This window comes from Sciurus carolinensis, chromosome 2, assembly GCF_902686445.1.
Source record: "Sciurus carolinensis chromosome 2, mSciCar1.2, whole genome shotgun sequence".
Classification (NCBI taxonomy): domain Eukaryota; kingdom Metazoa; phylum Chordata; class Mammalia; order Rodentia; family Sciuridae; genus Sciurus; species Sciurus carolinensis.
This window is the reverse complement of record NC_062214.1, coordinates 166,235,268-166,258,395: the sequence shown is the minus strand read 5'-3', so window position 1 is coordinate 166,258,395 and position 23,128 is coordinate 166,235,268. Positions and strand designations below refer to the sequence as shown.

At 35.6% G+C, this 23,128-nt stretch overlaps 1 protein-coding gene across 1 annotated transcript; it reads right to left on the bottom strand.

Annotated features, from left to right (window-relative positions):
• Positions 1–795: 795 nt before the first annotated feature.
• Positions 796–22,599, bottom strand: Garin2 (golgi associated RAB2 interactor family member 2). The gene is made up of 6 exons (XM_047539396.1): positions 22,450–22,599; positions 19,805–20,004; positions 18,665–19,217; positions 15,442–15,689; positions 4,020–4,048; positions 796–851 (listed from the first exon to the last, which is right to left on the bottom strand). The coding sequence occupies exons 1-6, from the start codon at positions 22,597–22,599 to the stop codon at positions 796–798; spliced, it is 1,236 nt and encodes a 411-aa protein (XP_047395352.1).
• Positions 22,600–23,128: the final 529 nt, after the last annotated feature.

Here is a 23,128-nt window from a genome sequence, read left to right as displayed (position 1 = left end):
TCTGCTCCTCCTCATGCTGATGTTACCTTTTGACCCATGATGAATTCTAAGACAGAAACCACTACAAACTCCTCAACATTGTGTTCTACCTCTTTTGTAAGAGTCACTACTAATATTCACTACTACTATTAAAAGATTCCACTCATTAACAGTTTTTTTCTGAAAGTATCAGGTTTTTTTCTGAAAGTATCATATCTATCATTTAAATCTATAGAGATTCATAATTTTTAAAAGTTACTTACCTTTAGGTTTCTTACACAATTTTTTGGTGACTTTGTCTTTTTCTGTTTTACTTTCCTTTCCTCACATCCATTCCCCTGAGAAAGGGGGAGACAGGTGAGGCACAGGGTCGAGGAATTTAGAAGAGGATTTGATATGAGAGGATAAAGATGGAAGGAAAATGGGTAAAAAGTGGGGGAAAGTGGAAGAGATCATTAGAGAAGAAGTGAGAAAGAAAAGGTCAAAAGCAGGAGAGAAAAAGGCACAGAAGGAGAAAGAACTTAATTTGGGTCTTAAATTCAAATTATGTTCTAATCACCTCATCAAAAATGTCTTCATTCTTTCTAGTGGTGTTCATTGTTAGATTTCACAAACCTGTTTCCTTTTAGGGGCATCCTTCCCCTTTTTATTTTTAGCCCAGGCTTCATAAACAGGGAATGAACCTGACTGCTTAGGATTCCAAGGAATATGATTTGTAATATTTCAGAGGAAAGTGGAAAAAAGATATAGGGGTGGGAAGGAACCTCCCAATATTTCATAAGTGTTTTTCCTCTCTCTTTATACTTTGTCTCATTTCTATTCATCCTGGAAAAATACCATGGGATCATAGATAAGCCTATTGTTCAGTCTCACTGTAAAGAAATCAGAAAAGTTAAAGAGAAATAAAGCCTACGAAAGCAAGAAACTAAAAGTCAAGAAAGGAGAGAGATGGACTTAGATCCAGAGAGACAAGTTCAGCCTGGGACCTGTCATGTAGGTACATAGTTATGTCATAAAAATAGTGTGTTTGAAGTATCATTTTACCCAAAACTTTATGTTAAAGAGATAAAAAGTAATTCTCTCATACTGCTGACTAGTATGAGAGATTTATTAAAGATCATTGACCCTAACTAGCATTGAATGGCAGTCAGATATGAGTGTAAAACTACCAGAAATTTACTATTTTGGGGAGCAATTATTATTCCAGTTTCTACCTAGAATAGAAATTGGAATTACAAACTCATTTTTAGTCTATACTTAAGACTAAATTTAATGGAATGAAAGATTAAGATTTGGCTTTTGCAAAAGTGTATGAATGGGGAAAAATGATTTAGAGGAGGGTGAAAAGGGGGAAAGAAATGCTAAACAGGGGGAAAACTGAAAAACTATACAAGCCTAAATGAGAAAAAAATACAAAGATTGGGAGAGAGAGATGGAAAGAAATGAAAAAGTACATGAAAGAAAACAAAACATGGAAAATAGTTAATGCTTTGTGGAAAACCTGTGTGCCAATTTTGTATATTGTATCATCCTTGTTATTTAACAAACTCAAAGTGAAGTTTGCTGTTCATTCATTGTATTTTTGCTTAGCTCCTGATTTCCAGAGCCCTATTTCAAGCTGCCTGCTAGATTTTAAAAGATGGGCCATCAGGGTCACAAACATATTAGCTTAAAATATCAAAACTCCCAAAAAGGCCTTGAGACAGAGATTCATGCCCTTTTTATCCCAGCACTTGAGCCATGTGCACACATATTTTATGGTTAAAGAAACTGAGGGCCAGAAAAATTAAATGTTCATGTAACAGAGGAGATACAGTTAGATTTCAAAACTGGGGCTTTTTTCTGACTTGAGTGTTTAATAGCTGATTTTTCATCCTTTCCAACCTTCTGCTGATTCCTTTCCACAGCTCATTTTATTTACTTACACTTCCTAGTCATGTTGTCTCCCAACCATCATCCCAAATTTTTTTCTCTTGTCCTCAAAGGACTGTCAATAACTTGTGTTAACCGTGTATTTTTGCTCTTATTTTCGTTCAGACAGCTTCTTATGTGGTTCAAGACTTTGGCACCCTTCACCTGAACTGTTATAATAGCTTCCTAACAGGTCTCTGCTTCTGGGCCTCCTCTGACAGAGATTGCAGTCAGCGTGTCATCTTAAATGTGACACCAATTTTAACATTTCCCTATCTTTTAGCAGTTCCTCTTTAGCTACCTAACAGTTGTATATAAATTTCTTAGCAAATATTCCATATCCGGCTCCTGCCTTGCTTTCCAACTGCATGTCTCCCTATTCCTAAACTGAACTGAACTTCCCTGCACTATCCTATTTGTTTCACTTAGCTCACATTATGCCCAATCTGTAGTATCCTCATTTCCCCTTTCTTAATGCCAAAACTACCTGCTTCACAGTTTTGTGTTATTTTTTTCTCCTGAGCTTAAAATAGTCTCTATTTTTAAAGTATATACAACATTATGAATTATATTATTTGTACACATCTTAAGGCCAGGTAACATGTCCTGTTATTTTTTTAATATCTCCCAGAGCCTACCAAAGTGCCTTGTATGTAATATAGTCACCAAATACTTGTTCAATTTGAACAAAATTGAGTTTGTGACAGATGATAGGTGAAAGAATTAGTCATATACAGAATAAAGTATCAATATCCTACATTAATTTCAAATTTCCACAGCCAAATAAATGAATGCCTCAGAAAGAATATAAAATGTACTAAATATAAACAATGTTACTTATAAGACTACCAAGGAAAATATTTACCTGTACTAGATAACTCTGAAATTTCTAAACATTATCTTGATTTCTTTATGAAATACAATTTGGACTAGAAATTGACAGATAAAAATTCTATAAACTGCAAATGAAATTTTGTATTTTTTTTTATACAACAACAATAGTATTTTCCTACCATGTTCTCAGATTCAAACCTATAATTGGAACATAGGCCTCATATTACCATGAAGTTTATCCAGTACTTTTGGACACTAATGTCCAATGGGAAAGCCTAAAAACAAATCACATTTGCACAAAACCTATCCTATAATCATTTGCTCTTTATTTTTTTTTTTTGTAGGACTTATAAATGTGACTACAAATGCCTTCAAAATATTCAAGCTTTTTGAAGTATTTTTTTCCTCTCCACTTAAGCCAAGTTAAATGTTACTTTCTTCCATAACATTTGTATATGTGTATGTGTGTGTGTGATACTGGGAATTAAACCCAAGACCATTCTGAGCTATACCCCAATCCCTTTTATTTTATTTTTTTATTTTGAGGCAGAGTCTCGCTGAGTTGCTTAGGGTCTTGCTAAGTTGCCCAGGCTGGCCTTAAATTTGTGTTCTTCCTGCCTCAGCCTCTAGTGTGGCTAGGATTATAGTCATGCACCACAGCACCCAGTCCTGTACTACTATTTTTTATGCATAACTGAAGCTGAAGCCTATTCCATCTCCCTAGTTAGAAAGAAACTTGGAGGTGGGTTAGTAGCCAGCAAATGGAGGGATTCCTACATTTGTCTGTAAGATAACTTTCATGTCAAAAGTTTGTTATTCCAGGTTATCTTATTAGACAAGGGATTATGTAAAGAAAAAACTGCTTCTCCCTAGATCATTAAATAGTATCACCTGACAGTGAGTGAAAGGCTAAAGATGTAAGCAGGAGAAGAAGAGTAGCTAACTGATTTTAGATTTACCAAAAATTTAGTTGTGGACAATCCCCCTTTCAAATCTGCAAGGATAGGAGATCCTATTATTATTGTAGTTTGGATTCTTCCTGCTGTACTAGTCTTGGATTAGTTCATGCCTGATGGATTAAATTCAGGTAAATGGAAAACCAAATGCTACCAGCACAGAATAAGAAATGTGAAGCAATGCCTGCCACTTGAAAAGTAGTGTGAGGATAGGCTTTGAGAAAGTGTAGGACTCTCAGAATGGATTCCTTTCCTCTTAACTACTCTTTTATTCAAGAACCAGAGGCAACTCCTAGACACCAAAGATCACAATGAAATGTGATAGAATTTGTTCCATACCTGAAGGATGTGAATGAGGTCTCATGCTCCTGTAAAAATAAACAGTACATTTCAAAAATTTTCCATCATAACCACAAATATTTAGAAAAGAAGTACTATGTATAAGATAACTAGTCATTCTCTAAATGCTTCGTGGATAATAATGAGTCATGTTTAGCAAGCTGAGGCTGTTAATGATTATAATACTAGAGTAAAATTATTTCTTTACAGATTATCAAAACTGTAAAAGCTATAAAAGCATATTTTATGTAATAACATACAATCTTTTTTATTGCATTTCTTTCCAGTCACTCAATGAGGTTGCTGGCATCCCCAGTCCTGCTGCCTATTAGCCCTTCCCTCTGGGCAGAGACAGATACTAACTGCTGCTACTCAGGGGATTAAGTTAATAAATCAGTTTTATTGGGAATATAAGGTCTCATAGAGATCTGGGAATAAATTCTGGAATGGATGGTCTGAGAAGCCACCAATCTCTGTTAACTTCTTCACCCCTTGCTAGGGGTGACAACAATTGGGAATCTGGTAGGCAAAGAACATATCTTATGTATACTTATTAATATTTCTTATGGCTTATTGGATTAAACAGGAGATTAGTGGTCAGTTTTTCAAATAATTTAACTTTTAGAAATGACTTTGGATAAGAAACTTCTTTTTCAGTACCCCTGATTTAAAAGAAAAAAAGTAGCAATAGTTAAAATACTTATTTTCTTAATGTCATTAGCATGCTAAAATATAAACTTAAGTCATTTAATTTTATTTTCTTTCCTCCTTGGTTTTTTTTTTCTTTTTCTTAGAGCTTTAAGGTTATATAAGTCATTTAATTTTCATCAGATCCTTGTTTATTGGCCAGATTTTCAATAAATATTTTTGACATATGCTGCTTGAGTAAAACACAGAGTTTGGGAGGAAAAGTTACATAATTATGATCCATTTAAGGGATCAGGCAAATATATCCAGTTCAAGTTCTAAAATTAATCTTTTAGGAAGTAAGTTTAAAATAGTAATTTTCTGAAAGATTCAAGATGGCAGACTAAAGGAAGGCTTGCACTCCTAGTTGCTCTGTGGCTCAGGATTCAAGTAGAAGTACTGTACTTCTCTGCAAGGCAGGTGAAAAAGGGATTTCACTAAAATTCAATGTTGGATAATTAGAGTATCTTAGAGACTCAGAAATTTGGGCACATTAAGCAAAGAAGAAAGACTACATTGGAGTCAAGTTGTTTGTGACAGCAGTGGTAGTGGCATTGGTTCAGCACAGAGGGAAGGGGAACAGAGAGCAACACAATGGAAAGATTTACTACAGAAAACCCTGAAATCAGAAAAGCAGCCTGTCCTTAGCTGATCCAGAGGCTGCAACTGTGAACTGGTGCTTGAAAAGTGTCCTTTGTTTCCCAGCTGGCCGTTTAAGCTGAGGTGGGAGCCATCCTGAGGTAACCACACTACACCGGCTGCTGTGGGAGCTGGGCAGATCTGAGCAAACATGGCTACACTGTCCTAGCAAGTGCCTACCACCTTCTGTAGAGCCTAGGGAGTACCTTGCAGAATGGGAGCAAAACAGGCACAGAGAATATTTTACTCAGGGGGATTCAGTTGGAAAAGTGAAGGGGAGCCCAACTCACTTCTTTTGAGTCTGGTGGCTCACTTGACTAGCTGAAATGGTCAGGAATCCGAATGGGCAGATGTGAATATATTCAGGGACTAAGCCTGGGAAGCCTGAAAAGATTGCGTTTGTGGGCAGCAGACGGGGTGAAGGATTGGCTCCCCAACCCCACAAGTAGAATTCTTGAGAGGCTCCTGAGATTCAAACTCCCAGCAGAGATTGGCAATTGCCACACCCCAGGGGTTTGTTGATCTAATCTCTCCAAAGAAGAAACCACCCAGGCAAAGCCTCTGAGTCCTTATTAGACCTACGCCTTACCTGTTCGAACTCCACTCATGGAACTCTGCAGCAGCACCCTCCAACCCTCCCTGGAATGCATTGATCTGGTCTCTGCAGACAAAACTCCACCTGACAGTACTTCCCTTCCCATTCTACCTCATACTAGGGAGGAGAAGAGAAGGTGAGAATTATTTGAACCAGTTTCAGTCTTAGGTCACTCCAACTGGCAGGTTGGTGAGCAACACAAAAAAGAGGAAGTGGTTAATAACCTCCAGTCCTTACTCTCAAGAAGAAATGGAAAGAAAGACAGTTGGCCATAGACAGTGTCCATCTATTCTCATTGACTATTTTAGCCACCTCAGTTGAAATGATTCCTTAATTTTTTATTAAAAATCTTTTTTCTTTTTGTTTTGTTTGTTTTTGTGTATGTGTTTGCTGTGCTGACTGTTCATGTACATATATACATATTTCTTTTTTTCCTCATATTTAGCATTTTGAAAATGTAGTTATTTTTCCTTGTTTTGTCTTTTGAGGTTTAGGGGTCTTGATTAGTATTTTTTGTTTTGTTTTTCATTTGTCAGTTTCTCTTGTTTCTCTTTCTCTCTTTTCTTCTGCTAACAGACAAATTCTAATGTTCTCTCTTTTATACCTCTTTGTTATTTCTATTTTTTCTTCTCCTTCCTTATAACCATCACATTACATATTTTTTGCATTCTTTCTGTTCACTTTTTGAAATTATGAACTCTTTTCTACCTATCACATTTTCTTTTCTCTTAATTAACTGTATTCTTACCATCTTTTAGCACTAATTAGTTTATATAACTCCTGTCTCCACCTTAATGTTGTTGCAATTATTACTGCTATGAATGACATAGTTGACACCTGTTATTTACTTTGATGCTGGATATAGTTCATATTTACTGGTTTTGCTGTTGGCAATTTCTGGCCCTACCCATTTCTGTTTTGTTTTGTGTTTTTGGCAATGAACATTATAGATGTCATTGTAGAAACCAAGGATTTAGTTTAATGCTGTATATTCTTTGCATTGGTTGTGGTTATATTCTTTGCATTGGTTGTGGTTATTGTTTATTTTCCCTTATTCTGTGAGGTGCTAGGAACCTACAGTGTCACTACAAGTTCACAGGGTAGAAACTTTGCTGCTGAACTAAACTCAACTAAAAGACAGTGCACCTTGCTCTATGCACAAATTAATGACATTCAATCTTCAGCTATACTTTAATATAAGGAATAGAAGAGATGAACCCAAGATAATGACCAGGCCCCAAGTAGAAACAGCTAGGTGTGAACCCCCAGGTTCTACCTATGGATAGTCATTGCTATAGCAAAAACAGAAAGAAATAACACAAAAGCTCTTGAACACCTATAAGGGGTGTCAATTCAGATCACTCTAGGACACTTTAGGAAGTGAAGACTGTGCCCTACAAAGGTCTACACATAGAGTGGAAGAGAAATCTCTGTCAACAGATGCATAAAACCCACCAAATGAATATAAGAAATATGAAAAAGCAAGCTAACCCAATGTATTCTAAAGTTCATAATATACCAGCAAATAACCTCCAAAATATTGAAGAATATGAAATATCAGATAAGGAATTCAAAAGAATCATTATAGGGCTGGGGATATAGCTCAGTTGGTAGAGTGCTGGCCTGGCATGCACAAGACCCTGGGTTCAATCCCCAGCAATGAACTCTAAGAGAACACAGAAAAACAACTGAATGAATTAATGAATTAAGGAAGTCAGTACAGAATATGAATGAAAAATTTAATAAGGAGATAGAAATCATGAAAAAGAACCAAACAGAAATCTTGGAAATGATAGACCCAATAAATCAAATAAAATGTCCAGTTGAAAGTCTCTCTAATAGAGTAGACCATGCTGAAGACAGAATCTCAGAGCTGGAAGACATCCTTGAATATTCAGGCAGTACTAAAGGAAAAAAAGTAATCAGGATCAGAATATACAAGAAATCTGGGACAATATTAAGGGACCAAATTTAAGAATTATTGGAATTGAGGAGGGCTGTGAGATGTGGGCTAATGGAATGGGTAAACTCTCCAGAGAAATAATAACAGAAAAACTTTCAAACCAGAGAATGAGACAGACACCCAGACACAGGAGGCATTCAGAAACCCAAGCAGACAAGATCAAAAAAGAAGGTCTCTATGACACATTATAATTAAAATGCCTAAATATGAAGAAGGATAGATTTTATAAACCTCAAGAAAGGTCACATTTAGAGGCAAGCCAATCAGAATCCCCTCTGATTTCTCAGCACAAACTCTACAAGCCAGGAGGGCTTGGAATGATATGTTTCAAGTCCTGAAAGAAAATAACTGTCAACCAAGACTATTATATCCAGCAAAGCAATCATTCAAAATTGAAGATGAAATAAAAACCTTCTAAGATAGCCAAAACTAAAAGAATTCATGTGACTACTAAACCAGCACTTCAGAACTTAAATACTGCACATAGAACAAATAAAAAACAAACCTTACAGCTCACAAAAGAACAAATCTAATTTGAAGAGTAGCTAAGCAAATGAGAAACAGGACCAAATTAAAAATGATAAATAAATTAAAATGGCAGGAATTAATAAACATCTCTCTGTAATAACATTGACTGTAAATGGTCTCATCCCTCCAATAAAAAGATATAGACTGGAAAAATGGATTAAAAAAACAAGACCCAACTATATGTTGTTTGCAAGAGATGAACCTTAAGTGGAAAGGCAGCCACAGGCTGAAAGTGAAAGGATAGAAATTGATATACCATGCAAATGGAGCCCCAAAACAAGCAAGATTAGCTACTCTCATATTTGATAAAGTAGATTTCACACCAAAATAAATCAGAAGAGACAAAGAGGGTCATTTCATATTGGTAAAGGGAAAAATCTAACAAGTAGATATAATAATAATAAATATTTGTGCTCAAAATGTGGGTGCAACTAATGACATAAAAGAGACACTACTCAAATTGAAGTCCCAGATAGACTCCAGTACAATAATACTTTGTAATTTCAACATACCTGTCTCATCATTAGATATGTCATCCTGATATAAACTCAGTAAAGATTCATTGGACCTGAAAAATATTATAAATCAAATGGACCTAACAGACATCGATAGACTATTTCATCCAACAACAGTTGAATATACTTTCTTCTCAGAGGCTCATGGAAACGTCTCCAAAATAGACCTTATTTTAGGCCACAAACTCTTAGCAAATATGAAAAAAACTGATATAATTCCTTGTCTCTTATCAGATCGTAACGGAATGAAATTAGAAATCAACATAACCAAACCTTGCAGAAACTATATAAACACATGAAGACCAAACAATAATCTTGAATAATAAGTGGTGATTGAAGAAATCAAGAGAGAAATTTTAAACTTAGACTCAAATGAGAATGGTGATACAACATACCAGAACCTCTGGGACACTATGAAGGCAGTTCTAAGAGGAAAGTGTATAGCTATGAGTGCCTACACAAGAAAATCAGAAAGATTCCAAATAAACAACCTAATGGGGCACCTCAAGACCCTTGAAAAGAAAGAACAAACTAATTCCAAACCAGGAAGGGAGGAAATAATTACAATCAGCTCCCAAATCAATGAATTTCAGAATAAAAAACAATATACAGGATCAATGAAACAAAGAGTTTGTTGTTTGAAAAAATAAACAAAATTGATAAGCTATTAGTTAAACTAACCAAATCATTAATTTGGGGAACCAAATTAATGAAATAATTAGAAATGAAAAAGGAGAAATCACAGACATCTCAAAAACCCAGCAGATCATTAGGGACTATTTTGAAAACTTATATTCCAATAAATTGGAAAACCCAGAAGAAATTAATACATTTCTTGACACATATAATCTTCCAAAATTGAATCAAGAAGACACAGCAAACATAGAAGTGATTCTGCCTGACTTGCTTCTAACAAAAGAAAGAAAGAAAGAAAGAAAAAAATAATAATAAAGCAAGCCCAGGAACAGATGGATTCTCAGTTGAATTCTACCTGACTTTCAAAGATGAACTAATCCCAAAACTCCTCAAATTATTCCATGAAACAGAAAGGGATGGAACACCTCCAAATTCATTCTATGAAGCCAGCATTATGCTTACACCAAAACCAGAGAAGGATACATCAAGGAAAGAAAACTACAGACCAATATCCCTGATTAACTTAGATGTAAAAATACTTAATAAAATATTAGCAAATCATGTTCAAGAATATTTAAGAAGATTGTATACCATGACCAAGTTGGTTTTATCCCAGAGATGGAAGGATTGTTTAATATATACAAATCAATAAATGTAATTCATTCACATTAACAAAATTAAGGACAAAAATCACTTATTAATCTCAATAGATGCAGAGAATGCCTCCAACAATATTCAGCACCCATACATGTTAAAAACATTGAAGAAACCAGGGATAAAAGCAACATATCTCAACATCAAAAAGGCTATGTATGAGAATTTCAAAGCAAGCCTCATCATAGTAAATGGGTAAAAACTGAAAATATTTCCTTTAAAACCTGGAACAAGACAAGGATATCCACCTCTTACCACTCCTATTTAAGTGAGTAGTAGCAGAAATTCTAGCAGAGCAATTAGACAAGAGAAAGAAATAAAATGAATAAAAATAGGAAAGGAAGAAGTCAAATTATCACTGTTTGCAGATGATATGATACTATACCTAGAAGATCCAAAAAAAAAAAAAAAAAACTCCACTAAAAGACTGCTAGAGCTAATAAATTTGGCAAAGTAACAGGTTAATTTTGTAAAATTAACATACAAAAATCAATAACTTTCCTATATAACAACAATAAAACTGCTGAGAAAGAAATCACAAAAACAATTCCATTCACAATAACCTCAAAAAACAAAAATAAAAACAACAACAAAAAAACCACTTAGGAATAATTCTAACCAGAGAGGTGAAAAGGTGAGAAAAACAAAACAAACTAACACACAAAAAACTGTATAATGAAAACTATACGGCACTGAAGAAAGAAATTGAAGAAAACCTCAGAGGATGGAAAGACCTCTCATGTTCATGAATAGGCAGAAATAATAGTGTTAAATGGTAGTACTACCAAATGCAATATACAGTTTCAATTGTAATCCCTATCAAAACACCAATGACATTCTTAACAAACTAGAAAAAACAGTCCTAAAATTCATTTGGAAGAATAAAATACCCAGAATAGGCAAAGGAATTCTAAGCTAAAAAAGCAATGCTGGAGGCATGACAATACCCTGACTTCAAAGTATACTATAGAACTATAATAACAAACTGCATGGTACTGGCATAAAACCACACACAGACCAATGGTACAGAACAGAAGACAAATAGACAAGCCCATACAGAAGATACAGTCATCTGATCCTTGACAAAGGTGCCAAAAACATATATTGGAAAAAAGACAGCTTTATTTTGGGGGTGGGGGTTGATACCAGGGATTGAACTCAGGGACACAGTCAATCTCTGAGCCACATCCCTAGCCCCTGTTTTGTATTTTATTTAGAGACAGGGTGTGACTGAGTTGCTGAGTTGCTTAGCACCTCGCCATTACTGGCTTTGAACTCGATCCTCCTGCGTGTCAGTCTCTGGAGCCGCTGGGATTACAGGTTGTGTGCCAACACGCCCAGCAAAAGACAACCTTTTTAACAGTAGTTCTGGGACAACTGATTATTCATATGTAGAAGAATGAAACTAAGCCCTTAAAAATCAATTCAAAATGACCTCAGAATTAGACAAGAAACTACACAATACCTAGAAGAAAACATAGGGTCAACACTCCAGCTTTTAGGCTCAGGCAAAAACTTTCTCAATAGTACACCTAAAATTCCTATTTAAGAGTTAATAATACCAAGAGTTAATAAAGGGGACAGCATCAAATTAAAAAGCTTCTTCACAGCAAAGGGAACAATTAGGAATGTGAAGAGAGAACCCATCAAATAGGAGAAAATCTTTGCTAGTTACTCTTCTGACAGAAGATTAATATTTAGAATACATAAAGAACACAAAAAACTTTACACCAAATAGCAAATAACCCAATTAATAAATGGGCAAATGAATTAACAGACACTTCTTAAAAGAAAAAATACAAATGGCCAACAAATACATGATAAATGTTCAACATCATTAGCAGTTAGGGTAATGCAAGTTGAAACTACACTGAGTCAGTCATGGTGGTGCATGCCTGTAATCCCAGCAATTCGGGAGACTAAAGCAAGAGGATTGCAAGTTCAATGCAAGATCCTGTCTCAAAATAAAACAAAAAGGACTGGGAGTGTAGCTCCGTGGTAAAGCACCCCTGGATTCCATCTCTAGTACCAAACCAAACCAAACAAAAAAAACCAAAACCTCTAGGGTAAATGGTATTTACCCTGAAGAATTAAAGTCATCTTATTACAGTGATACATGCATACCATGTTTACAGCAGCACAATTCACAATAGCCAAACTATGGAACCAGCCTACATGGTTGAATAGATAAAGAAAATGTGGTATATATACACAATGGAGTTTTAGTCAGACATAAAGATAAATGAAATTGTGTTATTTGCAGGAAAATGGGTGGAACTAGAGACCATCATGTTAAGTGACGTAAGTCAAACTCATGTTTTTTCTCATATGAGGAAGCTAGAGAGGAAAAAGGAAAACAAAGGTGGGAGTGGCTTTCCTAAAAATCAAAGAGGGATCAGCAAAGGAAAGGGACCAAGGGCTGGGAGGAAGACAGAGAGAGGGAAGTGCTGGGGAGTGATATTGGCCAAATTATATTGTTATACTGTGCCATGTACAAATATGTAACAACAAATCCCAACAATATGTACAACTATAATTCACCAATAAAAAACGTGGAAAAATATAGTAGTAATTTTCTGAAGAGTTTGTAAATGAGTATTCATATAGCCTGTGCCAAAATTGATCTGGTGATTTGAATGAGATTAATAATAAAAGTTTTCAAGAGACTGAGGGTATAAAGTAAGTATACCTTAAAAAATAGGTGCAGATTAAAATAAAACCTTCTATTCTCTTTAAAACAGTCATGTAGCACCATTGTTAAGGTATAGGAAGGAATATAAATGCTTCATAAAGTAAATCCTTCATTTCTAAAAGACCTAAACTGACAGTATAGAAAAGTTTAAGTCCGTATTCTCTTTATCTTGTCTAGATTTAAATTGCTTTATTTACATTCTAAAGACTAGTGAATCTAAGGGCCGAATTGAACAAGCTCATTGTTTAATTTTTTTTTTTTTTTCAGTTTTCCAAAAGTACACAAAGTGTCATTGAAATTCATGGTCTTGGAAAAGAAAAATAATCTATAGAACTTTTTCATCAATCTCTTAGTCCTGACTAAATCCTAAATCCTATAAATGTCCCTAGAAGTGAGTATCAGTGAATTCCATTCTGTTCTTAGAATATTAAATCTTTTATTCATAATTACCATTCTTTTTTGCGGGGGAGGAGTACTGGGAATTGAACTCAGGGGGCGCTTGTCCACTGAGCCACATCAGACAGCTTCTCACTAAGTTGCCTAGCCTCTCTGAATGGCCGAGTCTGGACTTGAACTTGAGATCCTCCTATTTTAGCCTCCTGAGCTGCTAGGATTATAGGCATAGACCGTCACACCTAGTTTTTTATAATTTTATAATTTCCTTGAAATACCCTGTTAAGATGTTCATTGGTTTAATATTAAATACATATATCAGTTGAGGATGTCTTTTCAACTTTGCTGTCTTAAACTTACTGACCCAGAAGGAAAGCCTCTTTTCCTTTTCCAAGTTGTCCTTTATTTCTAACATTTAAGTTTGTGTTTTTAAAATCAGTCATCTTATCACCCTCACTATTTGATTTTTGTTGCTGTTACTATTGAAAAATACATTCTCTTTTCAGTATTCTTTTTTTATTTTTTACAGACTGCATTTTGATTCATTGTACACAAATGGGGTACATCATTTTGTTTCTATGGTTGTACACGATGTAGATTCATACCATTCGTGTAATCATACAGGTACACTTTTCAGTATTCTTTTGGTTTGTTAATTTAAAAAAAAACTTGTGAGACCTCTGTGATAATGCACACTCTATTACCAACTACTCTGGAAACTGAAGCGGGAGGATTACAAATTCAAGGTCAGCCTTGGTAATTCAGTGAGACCCTGTCTCAAAATAAAAAATAAAAAGAACTAAAGATGTAGTTCAGTGGTAGAGTCCCCTTAGGTTTGATCCCTAGTACTGTAAAATGCAAACAAAATATATAAATTTGTTACATATGTCTAAACTACCATAACATTTCTGCTCTGTTATATTTATATGATTAATATTAACCATTTCCTTAATTTTATACTGTTTGTTGTGTTTTGCCTGTTGAGATTCTAAGAAATTAGTATTTATTATAAGACTAAACTAGAATTTTCTTTTTTGTATTATTTTTACCTGGCTTTATAATCCAAATAGATTATTTGCTTCATGAAATTGTGAAAACAAGAAACATAATATTTTTTCTATATTTCTATATTAAATGAAAACAATACATAAAATAGAGACAATTCTTAAAGTGTCTAAAAAACTGTCCAGGAAAAGTCAAATTATGTCTTTTACTTAATGAGAGCTTTTTTGATAATTTTTTCCTATTTCTTCAGTTCTCAATTTGATTGTATCAATTTTGCTTTTTTAAAATTTTTAACCTAATTTAGCATTTTCAAGTTATTGAAACAAAATTGTATTTGGCCCTTCTCAATACATTTTACTTTTTACATTTTTCAATTTTACTTTAAAAAGGAATTAGCCAATCCAATGGTTAGACAGTTTTGTCCAGTTTTATTGCTCTTTTTGAAGAATCAACTCATCTTTTTAGCACTTCAAATTATTTAAAAGTTTTCTAGTTAATTCCTTTTAAATATAAATATATATATATGAGTGGGAAAAACAGGGGAAAACAGGAAAAAAATATATATATTTACATTCCTCGTTTTCATTGTTACTAATAGGGGTCTTGCTTTGTTGCCCAAGCTGGTTTTGTTTTGTTTGGTTGGGTTTTTTTGGCAATCAAGTTTGCAATAAAGCTATCGGAATTACAGTTTTTCAGATTTTCATTAGTGCAAAGTATAGAGAAATATATGAAATATATAGAGGCTGTATAGAGAAGAAAATATAGAAAGGTATAAAGATAAAAGAAAATGTACCCACAATCCCTCCAGAATTCAATGTCCCAAGCTTCAAAATATAAACACTGTGATTCTATTCTATTTTCTAAACACAGGCCACCAGGCCAACAGCCAGAATATCAACTGAGTGGTGTAAGAAACTGGTTTAAAAATAAAAATTATCCAAGGTCAAATCAAATGTGGATAGTTAAGAGTTACTATATCATTGTGCAATTACACTGTACCTGTCCCTGAGATTCTTCAGAGACAAATGGCTCAATTACAGGGACTTTAAAGCACGCACCTATTTACATTGCTTTGTATCTTAGAAACCCCCACGACATTTTCTTGCCTTACATACCTGGAGTCTTCCGCCTTGAGAGCTGTGTTTTTCAGATCAGTTGTCTTTTCTTCAGAGGTTTTGTCACTCACTTCTTTGGATATGTTTGCCTCACTTCTTACTGGAGTCAAAGTAGTTTGAAAACACTTTTCACCTTGGAAAGTCAGTGTTATGTCTGAGATGGTGACATGTTTTGAGGATTCTTTGAATTCGCTCTTACTTTTTGTATCTCGTAGACATCCAGGCTTCACAATGATCTCCACTTTTTCCTTTGAAAATGACAAAGCAATAGTAAGTCAGGTAATAGAAGATTATGATATAGAAATATCATGGAGTAGTATCTAGTACAGTAACGTTTCATCCACATTTACCAAGTGTCCACAGGAGTTAGAGGCAGTCAGTGTGGGAACCAGGGCCTGCCCCACTACAGCCTGACAGTACATTCAAAAGCTCATGTTGTCATGTACACCAAAGTCACCTCACATAAAACAAGCAGCACTTAGAATTATAGCATTTCTTGTCTGTGAATTGTGGGGGCAAGGAATGTTTTCTGGAAATGCCAGTCTATTAGTCTAAGAGGAACTAAAAGATGACAGAGGCTTGGGGCTCATAATACTAGGGTTTGTTTTTCAAAAGATTTAGAGCCTGTACCTAAAATCTAATACCCTAAAATCTCTCCCCATTCTCCTAGTTTCCTGGAATCTGTTACTGTACCACTTCTCCCACTCACAGATCACATCAGAACCTCTCATTCAGGCCTCAGAATCATCAGGTTGGTGAGCCCCAAAGCCTGTGTTAACATCCCTCACATCTGCACCTTCTTGCTCCCATTGCCCCTACCTGGTCCATTACCTCTATTATATTTCCTTAAAAATTATGTAGTAATCTTATTTTGAAAGATAACACTTTCTTTTTTCCCCCTGAAAATGAAAGCTATATATATTTATTATAGAATATTTGGAAAATCCTCTAAGGAATAAAGTGAAAGGTAGAAAACCATTCCTTGCATGAAGCCACTGTCCAAAAATAGATGTTCCTCTAGCACAATTAATTCCCATCTTTTTGTTCATTTATTTATCTTTTATATATCTGCTTTTAAATCATTTTGAAGTTGTCGCCTATATTTTTCACCTAACATTTCATTACTATAAGCATTTTCTTCCTGTCATGGATAATTGTGTAAAACCACTTGAATTTTTCCTAATTAAAAATTATTAATCTTTAATGTAGGAAACAGAATTCAAAAAAGCATAAATAAGACATAAGTGGTCCATAGTCCTATAATCTAGAGATGAACTGCTTATTTACAATATGGCATATTTTTTCTCTCTCTCTGTGTGTATAAATGTATTTTCACAGCCTAGAGAATATATTATTCACTTTTCACTCAAATTTATATCATAAACATTTTTCCAGGTCAAGAAACATTCTTCAACAATTGTAATAACTACAAAATAGTAATTCATTTAACAAATTTTTACTGAGTGCCTATGATCTTGTCAGGTAAACAAGATAAACATGATACCTACCCTTCGTAAGTTCAAATGTATTTAGCTATTTCTGGTGGATGGTTAAATTGCTTCCATGCTTTCATTATTATAAGCATGGAAAACATAAGATATGATTAATGTGTGTATGCATATGTGGGGGACCCAACCCAGAACCATATGCATGCTAAGTATGCTCTACCACTGAGCTACACTCATGGCCCATAACTAACATCCTTGTAATTAAATCTTCATTTCTGTCAAAAAGTACAAATATTTTTAAGGTTCTTGATTCATAATCATTTCAAGAAAACTGACCCAATTCTCATTCACACTATGAATCTCTACAAATTCCCAGTTGATCACACTTTTACTAATGACGGTTTTTATTCTTCTAATTTTTAATTTTTTTTGTAGTACTGGGGATTGAACCCAGGGCCTTGAACATGTCAGGCAAGTGCTCTACACTGAGTACACCTACAGCATTTTTTTTTTTTTTTTTTGAGATAGGGTCTCACTAAATTGCCTAGACTTGTCTCACACTTGTTATCCTCTGCCTGTCTCAGCCTCCAAAATAGCTGGAATTACAAACGTGCTACTGAGGCTAGGTCTGTGTCTATTCTTTTAATTAACAGTTATATGGGTTAAATATGTTTTTGAGGAGCTCGGTGCATGGAGAAATAGGAGATGCTGGTCAATAGGAGGAGCAAGTTCTGATATTCTATTGTGCAGTATAATGTCTATAGATTGTAAAATAAGCAAAAAAGAGTATTTTAAATATTTCTAGTATTATTTATGCACAACTTCTGTGAAAACATCTGTCCTCACCCTTTGATCTATTTCTATTGTGAACCTAGTGGAGAAATTTTAGCAGTTTTCTTCAGACTGATCTCTTTACCTATAATGCATCCTGTCATCAGATTGATCTTCAAAACAAAAACAAAAACACCTCCTTCATTCCCTTATATAGTCCTTAGTTAAGGTTTTCAGAGTGAAGTCTCCACTTCTTAACTTGGCACTCAAGGTTTACAAGCAACTTTTCAATCCTATATTCTAATATTCTCCACATATATTATGCTCCATCCTACTTGAATTAACCTGGACATGGCTCTGTGTTTTTCAACCTCCTGGACTTCACCTAGTGAAGTTTCCTTCCTTCCTTCAAGTTACTGGCTACTTCTCTATATATTTAAAATATATATTATATTAATATATATAAATATGTACAATAAATATAAATACATAATATAAATATATATAAAATAAATATATAATATAAATATAAATAAATATATAAAGATATATTATAAATAAATAAAAAATATATAAAATATATAAAACATATATTATGTATATTAAAAAGTCTTTTTTCTTTTAGTAATAGCCTCATTTTAGGGGTGAAGAAATGGAAGATCATGTAGGTTCAGTGAGTTAGCCAAAGTCATACAACTAATATGTAGCAGGTTAAGAATCCAACCCAAGTCTTCTGACTCTGCATTCTCAGTTCTTTCCATTACACCATAGCTTTTGGGCACTGGGTTATGTTTGACAGTAAGGATGGTCACTGCCTATTTCAGGAGATTCTTACAACTCCTTTACACCAGGTCTTAGGGATCAGGTCTCATTTTTAAACTTTGGTCACTCAGAGAAGTTTCCATAGCATTTTAACATTTAATGTCACCCAACTGAGAACTATGACCTCATTTATTGCTCTAATGATTGATTATTAAAGAATGAAAATCTTCCATGTCACCTACCTTTTCCTCTAGTTTGGCCCTTATTATGTCATCATTTTCAAACACCACGGTGACTCCTGAGACATTTGAGGCATCAGAGCTATGTGTGTCTTCTATGGCTTCTATGACTTCTGTGACTTCTGTGACAATTTTTATATCTGAGACCTCTGGGACCTCATTTTCTGGAACATCTGTCACATCTGTGACATCAGTGACGTCTACAAATTCTGAGAAATCTATGCTCTCCATGACATGAATGGCTTCTTTCCATGTGTACACATGTGGGTTCTGTATAGTTGAGAACTCTGTAATGTCCATGATGTCCATGGAACCTGTGATATCTGTGCTATTTGTGATTTCTGAAAAACTTGAGACCTCTGATGCTTTGGGAACTTTGATTTTCTCACGATTCAAGAGGGAGATGAGGTCCACCCACTGAGAAAATAAGGCCTCCTGTTTATATGCAGGAGCACAGAGCTGTAAATAGTAGGCTCGACCACTCACCAACTTCAATTTGAGGCGCATATTCTTAGCATCGTGCACAGAAAGAGTAACAAACTGCAGAGGGAGAAACCTGCAAATGAATGCAAATGTAACATTATCCGGAGACCTGGTTGAAGACCTATAAAAAAGTCTTTCCTTTTATATTTCTAACAGTTTGAAGAGTGAGACTCAGAATGACAGATTTTTTTTCCCAGATAGTTCTGAAGAAGGACTCCTGAGAGTCATCTCATCCTAATCATGTGCCTAGACCTCTGATGTACTAAAATTCAGAATGTCACCCATTTTTCATGAGAAATTATCCATTTTAATTAACTCCAAAAAAGTTGTGTCTAGTTTAAGTGATTTGCTCAACATTGTAGAGCAAGTGACTGGCTGAGACAAGACGAAAACTAATTTTGATGGCAGTTAGGATGTTGCATGGGGAGGAGGCATGTTCTTGGGAGGTTATTTATTATGAGTCATCAGTTCTTGTTACTTAGGTTTATTTATTTATTTTAAAATTAACAAACCATGTTCCTCAACTTTGAGAACACTTGCCTTAGGGAATGCAAGTGAGAGCTACTTTGGAGTAATCGTCATCAGCGTTTCCATTTTCAACTCCACAGGGATCTTGCATATTTTCTAAGAGACTCTTAACCTCTTCTTTTTGTAACTCACCTTGTGAGCACCAACTTCCCTGTAGAAGGGGATGTCAGGAGACTTTTAAACAGGGGTTCTGAATGTTTTTTAGCAGCAGGTGTCAGATGTGCCAGCAGCATCACATTGGGAGTCTCCTGGGTGGAACTCGAAGAACAAATGCCTACAGTCACCCAGTTGGCTCGATTGTGGAGGTAAATGGATTCGCCTCTTCTGTTGACCTGAGTGCAGAGAACAGAAAGATGAATTTTAGATGAAAGTCAGGGCACTGACAGCCTCACTTACTAGAAACAAAGAGCAGTCAGGAAACAAAGGGGAAATGAATCATGATGTGTTCATTCCTTTGCTCATTTGGGTTAATTTTCAGAGACACCATAGTGAAGAGACACAGTCTGTCATCTGTGGGGATCTCCCAGGGAAGACAAACATTAAACAACTTAAGTAACTAATTATTACTGTAGGAAGTGTTACCAAGAACAAGTTCTGAGAACATTTAACAGGGCTTCATATATGCAGAGAACACACTCTTACCACTGAGCTATATCCATAGTAATATAACTTAATTTTTAATAATGGCTGTGTTAAGCCAGGCATGGTGGCATACATCTGTAATTTCAGCTATTCAAGAAATTCAGGCAGAAGGATTTCTTGAGCCCAGGAGTTTATGGCCAGCTTGGACAACATAGCAATACCTGTTTCTAATAATAAATAAATAAAATAATAATCATGATGATGATGATGATGGTGATGATGGCAGGACTTAACAACCAACTTGTAAACTTCCTGAATACTTACCAATAGGCTCACTCCAGCCCACCCTTGGATGTGGGGTCATGGAAATATCCTCTGAGGAAGGGACTTCTAGCTGACACCTGAAGAATGTGGGAGGTAAACTGACTAGTAGAGTAGAGAAATTTCTGGGCATAGGAACAGACAGTATATGTAGAAACCCCAAAGTCCAAGAACCTTGGGCAATAACATCTCTGCTAGTTAGCAAAAGAAGAGACTGGAAAAGGGGTAGACAGAGATGTGAAGGAAACCAGAAAGGAGCTACTCTGCTTTCTCAGTTGTATGATAACTGGTTTAATTTAAAAATAAACCACTTATAAGTAAATATATTCTGAAAGACGTTGTGATCCACACTACTCATGATCTATCCAAAGCTGGGCCTCTCCTCTTCCTGATTAACAGCATCCTGGGTTTGTTCATTATCCACCCCTCAGAGATGGTGAATCATTTCTAGGGTTAAATCCCAATTAACCTAAACTGACTTGGGACCCCCTTCCCCTTGCCCATGACTAATTTTAGCAGGGGCATGTGGAGCAGGCCTGGCCAGTGAGAAGCAGGTGGGGGGCCTCCTGGTGGCTCTGGGAAGGTTTCCTAGTCCTCACAAGAACACAGCAGGACAAGATTTTTCTCTTGTGTTCCTGGAGGCTGTCACTGCTCTGACTGAATATGATGTCTTGTGAGAGCAAAAAGGGAACCTAGGTCTCCTGGAGTAAGCTGGCACCCTGGGCTCTTTCACTCCATTTGAGATCATTGTGTTTTTTATTTTTTATTTTTTATTGTTGTTTTGTTTTGTTTCTTCATTTGAACCCATCAAGTCAGGAAATTAAGTAGCTTGCTGCCAAAGACAAGGTGACCAGGAAAGGTTGTGCATCTTGAAGGCTATGACTTTTTACCAAATTATGATGTGGGACTGTGTCTAATCTGTAGACGGCTATTTCCCCAGTGTAGGGCAAGTGTCATGCAATGAGATACGCCAACAGTAATTTGAAAAGGGCGTATAAAAAAGTAAAATATTATTAGTAGGAAAGAAATATGTAGAAGGTGAAGAGCATCAGATCATGAGTTGTCACTGAAACAAATGTTTCTGGAGGCTTCACTTCCTGCTGTAGTATACTGGGGCGGGGGGGTCATGCTAGGTCAGGAATCAGTGCACAAAACATGTGTAGGAGAGGTGAAGTCTCCTTACCTTTGAAGAAGTGTCTGTTATCCTCCCTGTCACCCCTCTGTGGAATCAGCTGAGTAGCTGCTGGAATGTACTGGAGTTAGAGCTCAGTGTGGACTGTTAGGCATTGACGAGGCATTTCTCTGAAGTTAGAGGTATGGCCCATACCACTGAGCTCCTCTCTCCACTTCTTTGACTGAATATTCTAATGTTGAATGTTAGAGGGGAGTTAGCACAGCTTTCAGATGCACTGACAAGCAGTTTCATTCACAATGTAGGCACAGTCTTAGAAAAAAGTAAGCTTTTCTCCCTGATACTAGCTGAGTTTAAGATTCATTTTAATCCCTAGTTTGTTACAGATGTTTTTCTTTAAAACATCTAGTAAGTCTAAGAAAAAAGTAATCTGCATGTTTTCCTATGACAAAATGTTCTAAAAGTCACCTTGGTGTGACTTTGGGAATATTATGTTAGAATGCAATAAAGGCAGCATCAGGACAGAATTACTAAGAGTTTGTTGGGAACATTTGAAATGAATGATCCTTTAACATTGCTATTATTTCAGTTTCTCTGAAGTCCCCAAACTGTTCCCTTTAATATTAGCACACATTCTCTTACCATATTTAAGACAAGTTTCCTCCCAACTTTTTCAGTTGTCTTGGAGAAAATTAAATACTGAGGTTATTGGTACTTAATTCAGGGCCCAGGTTTTATTTACCTGAATAAAATTGCTCTCTAACATGGGAGGAGATACAAAAGGGGCATACTCTCCTCCATCCAACATAGTTTGAAGATCTCCTGAACTGCGAGGGGGTGGGGCGCAGAGGGCATCTTGCTTATTGGTGGACTTCCTGTTGATCTTCTTCATTATGCTTATATGCAAACATCAGAAAATTGAGAGAATGTAAGTGCAATTAATGAATACAGAGAGAATACAATGTAATTAAGTTAGCTCATTTATTCATTAATTCAGCAAATTTTATCAACATCTGTGATATGCCTGGCACTATGCCAGACACTGTAGTTACATCTAAACAGGACTGGTGAGATCCCCTGCCTTAAAAGAAAAAAACAAAAGATCCCTGCCCTCATGTAGCTTATATGCTATGGGTTAACAGAGAATAAGGAAGCCAAAAAGAGAGAGAGAGAGAGGGAAGGAGGGAGGGTTTGGATAATAGGAACTATAAAGACCATAAAAGAGATACCTGTAATACCACTGGACTCTGTGGCTGGCAACAATACCTATAGGGTGATCAGGAAGGCCTCTCTAGGAGTCTTCTCAATACATGCCGTTTCCCCCAAACATTATTTCCTACATCTCTAACTAAAGATCCCATTGCACACAGTGTTCTCTAATCCTTTTGTGTGAATCCTTTTGTGTGGCTTCCTGTTCTAAA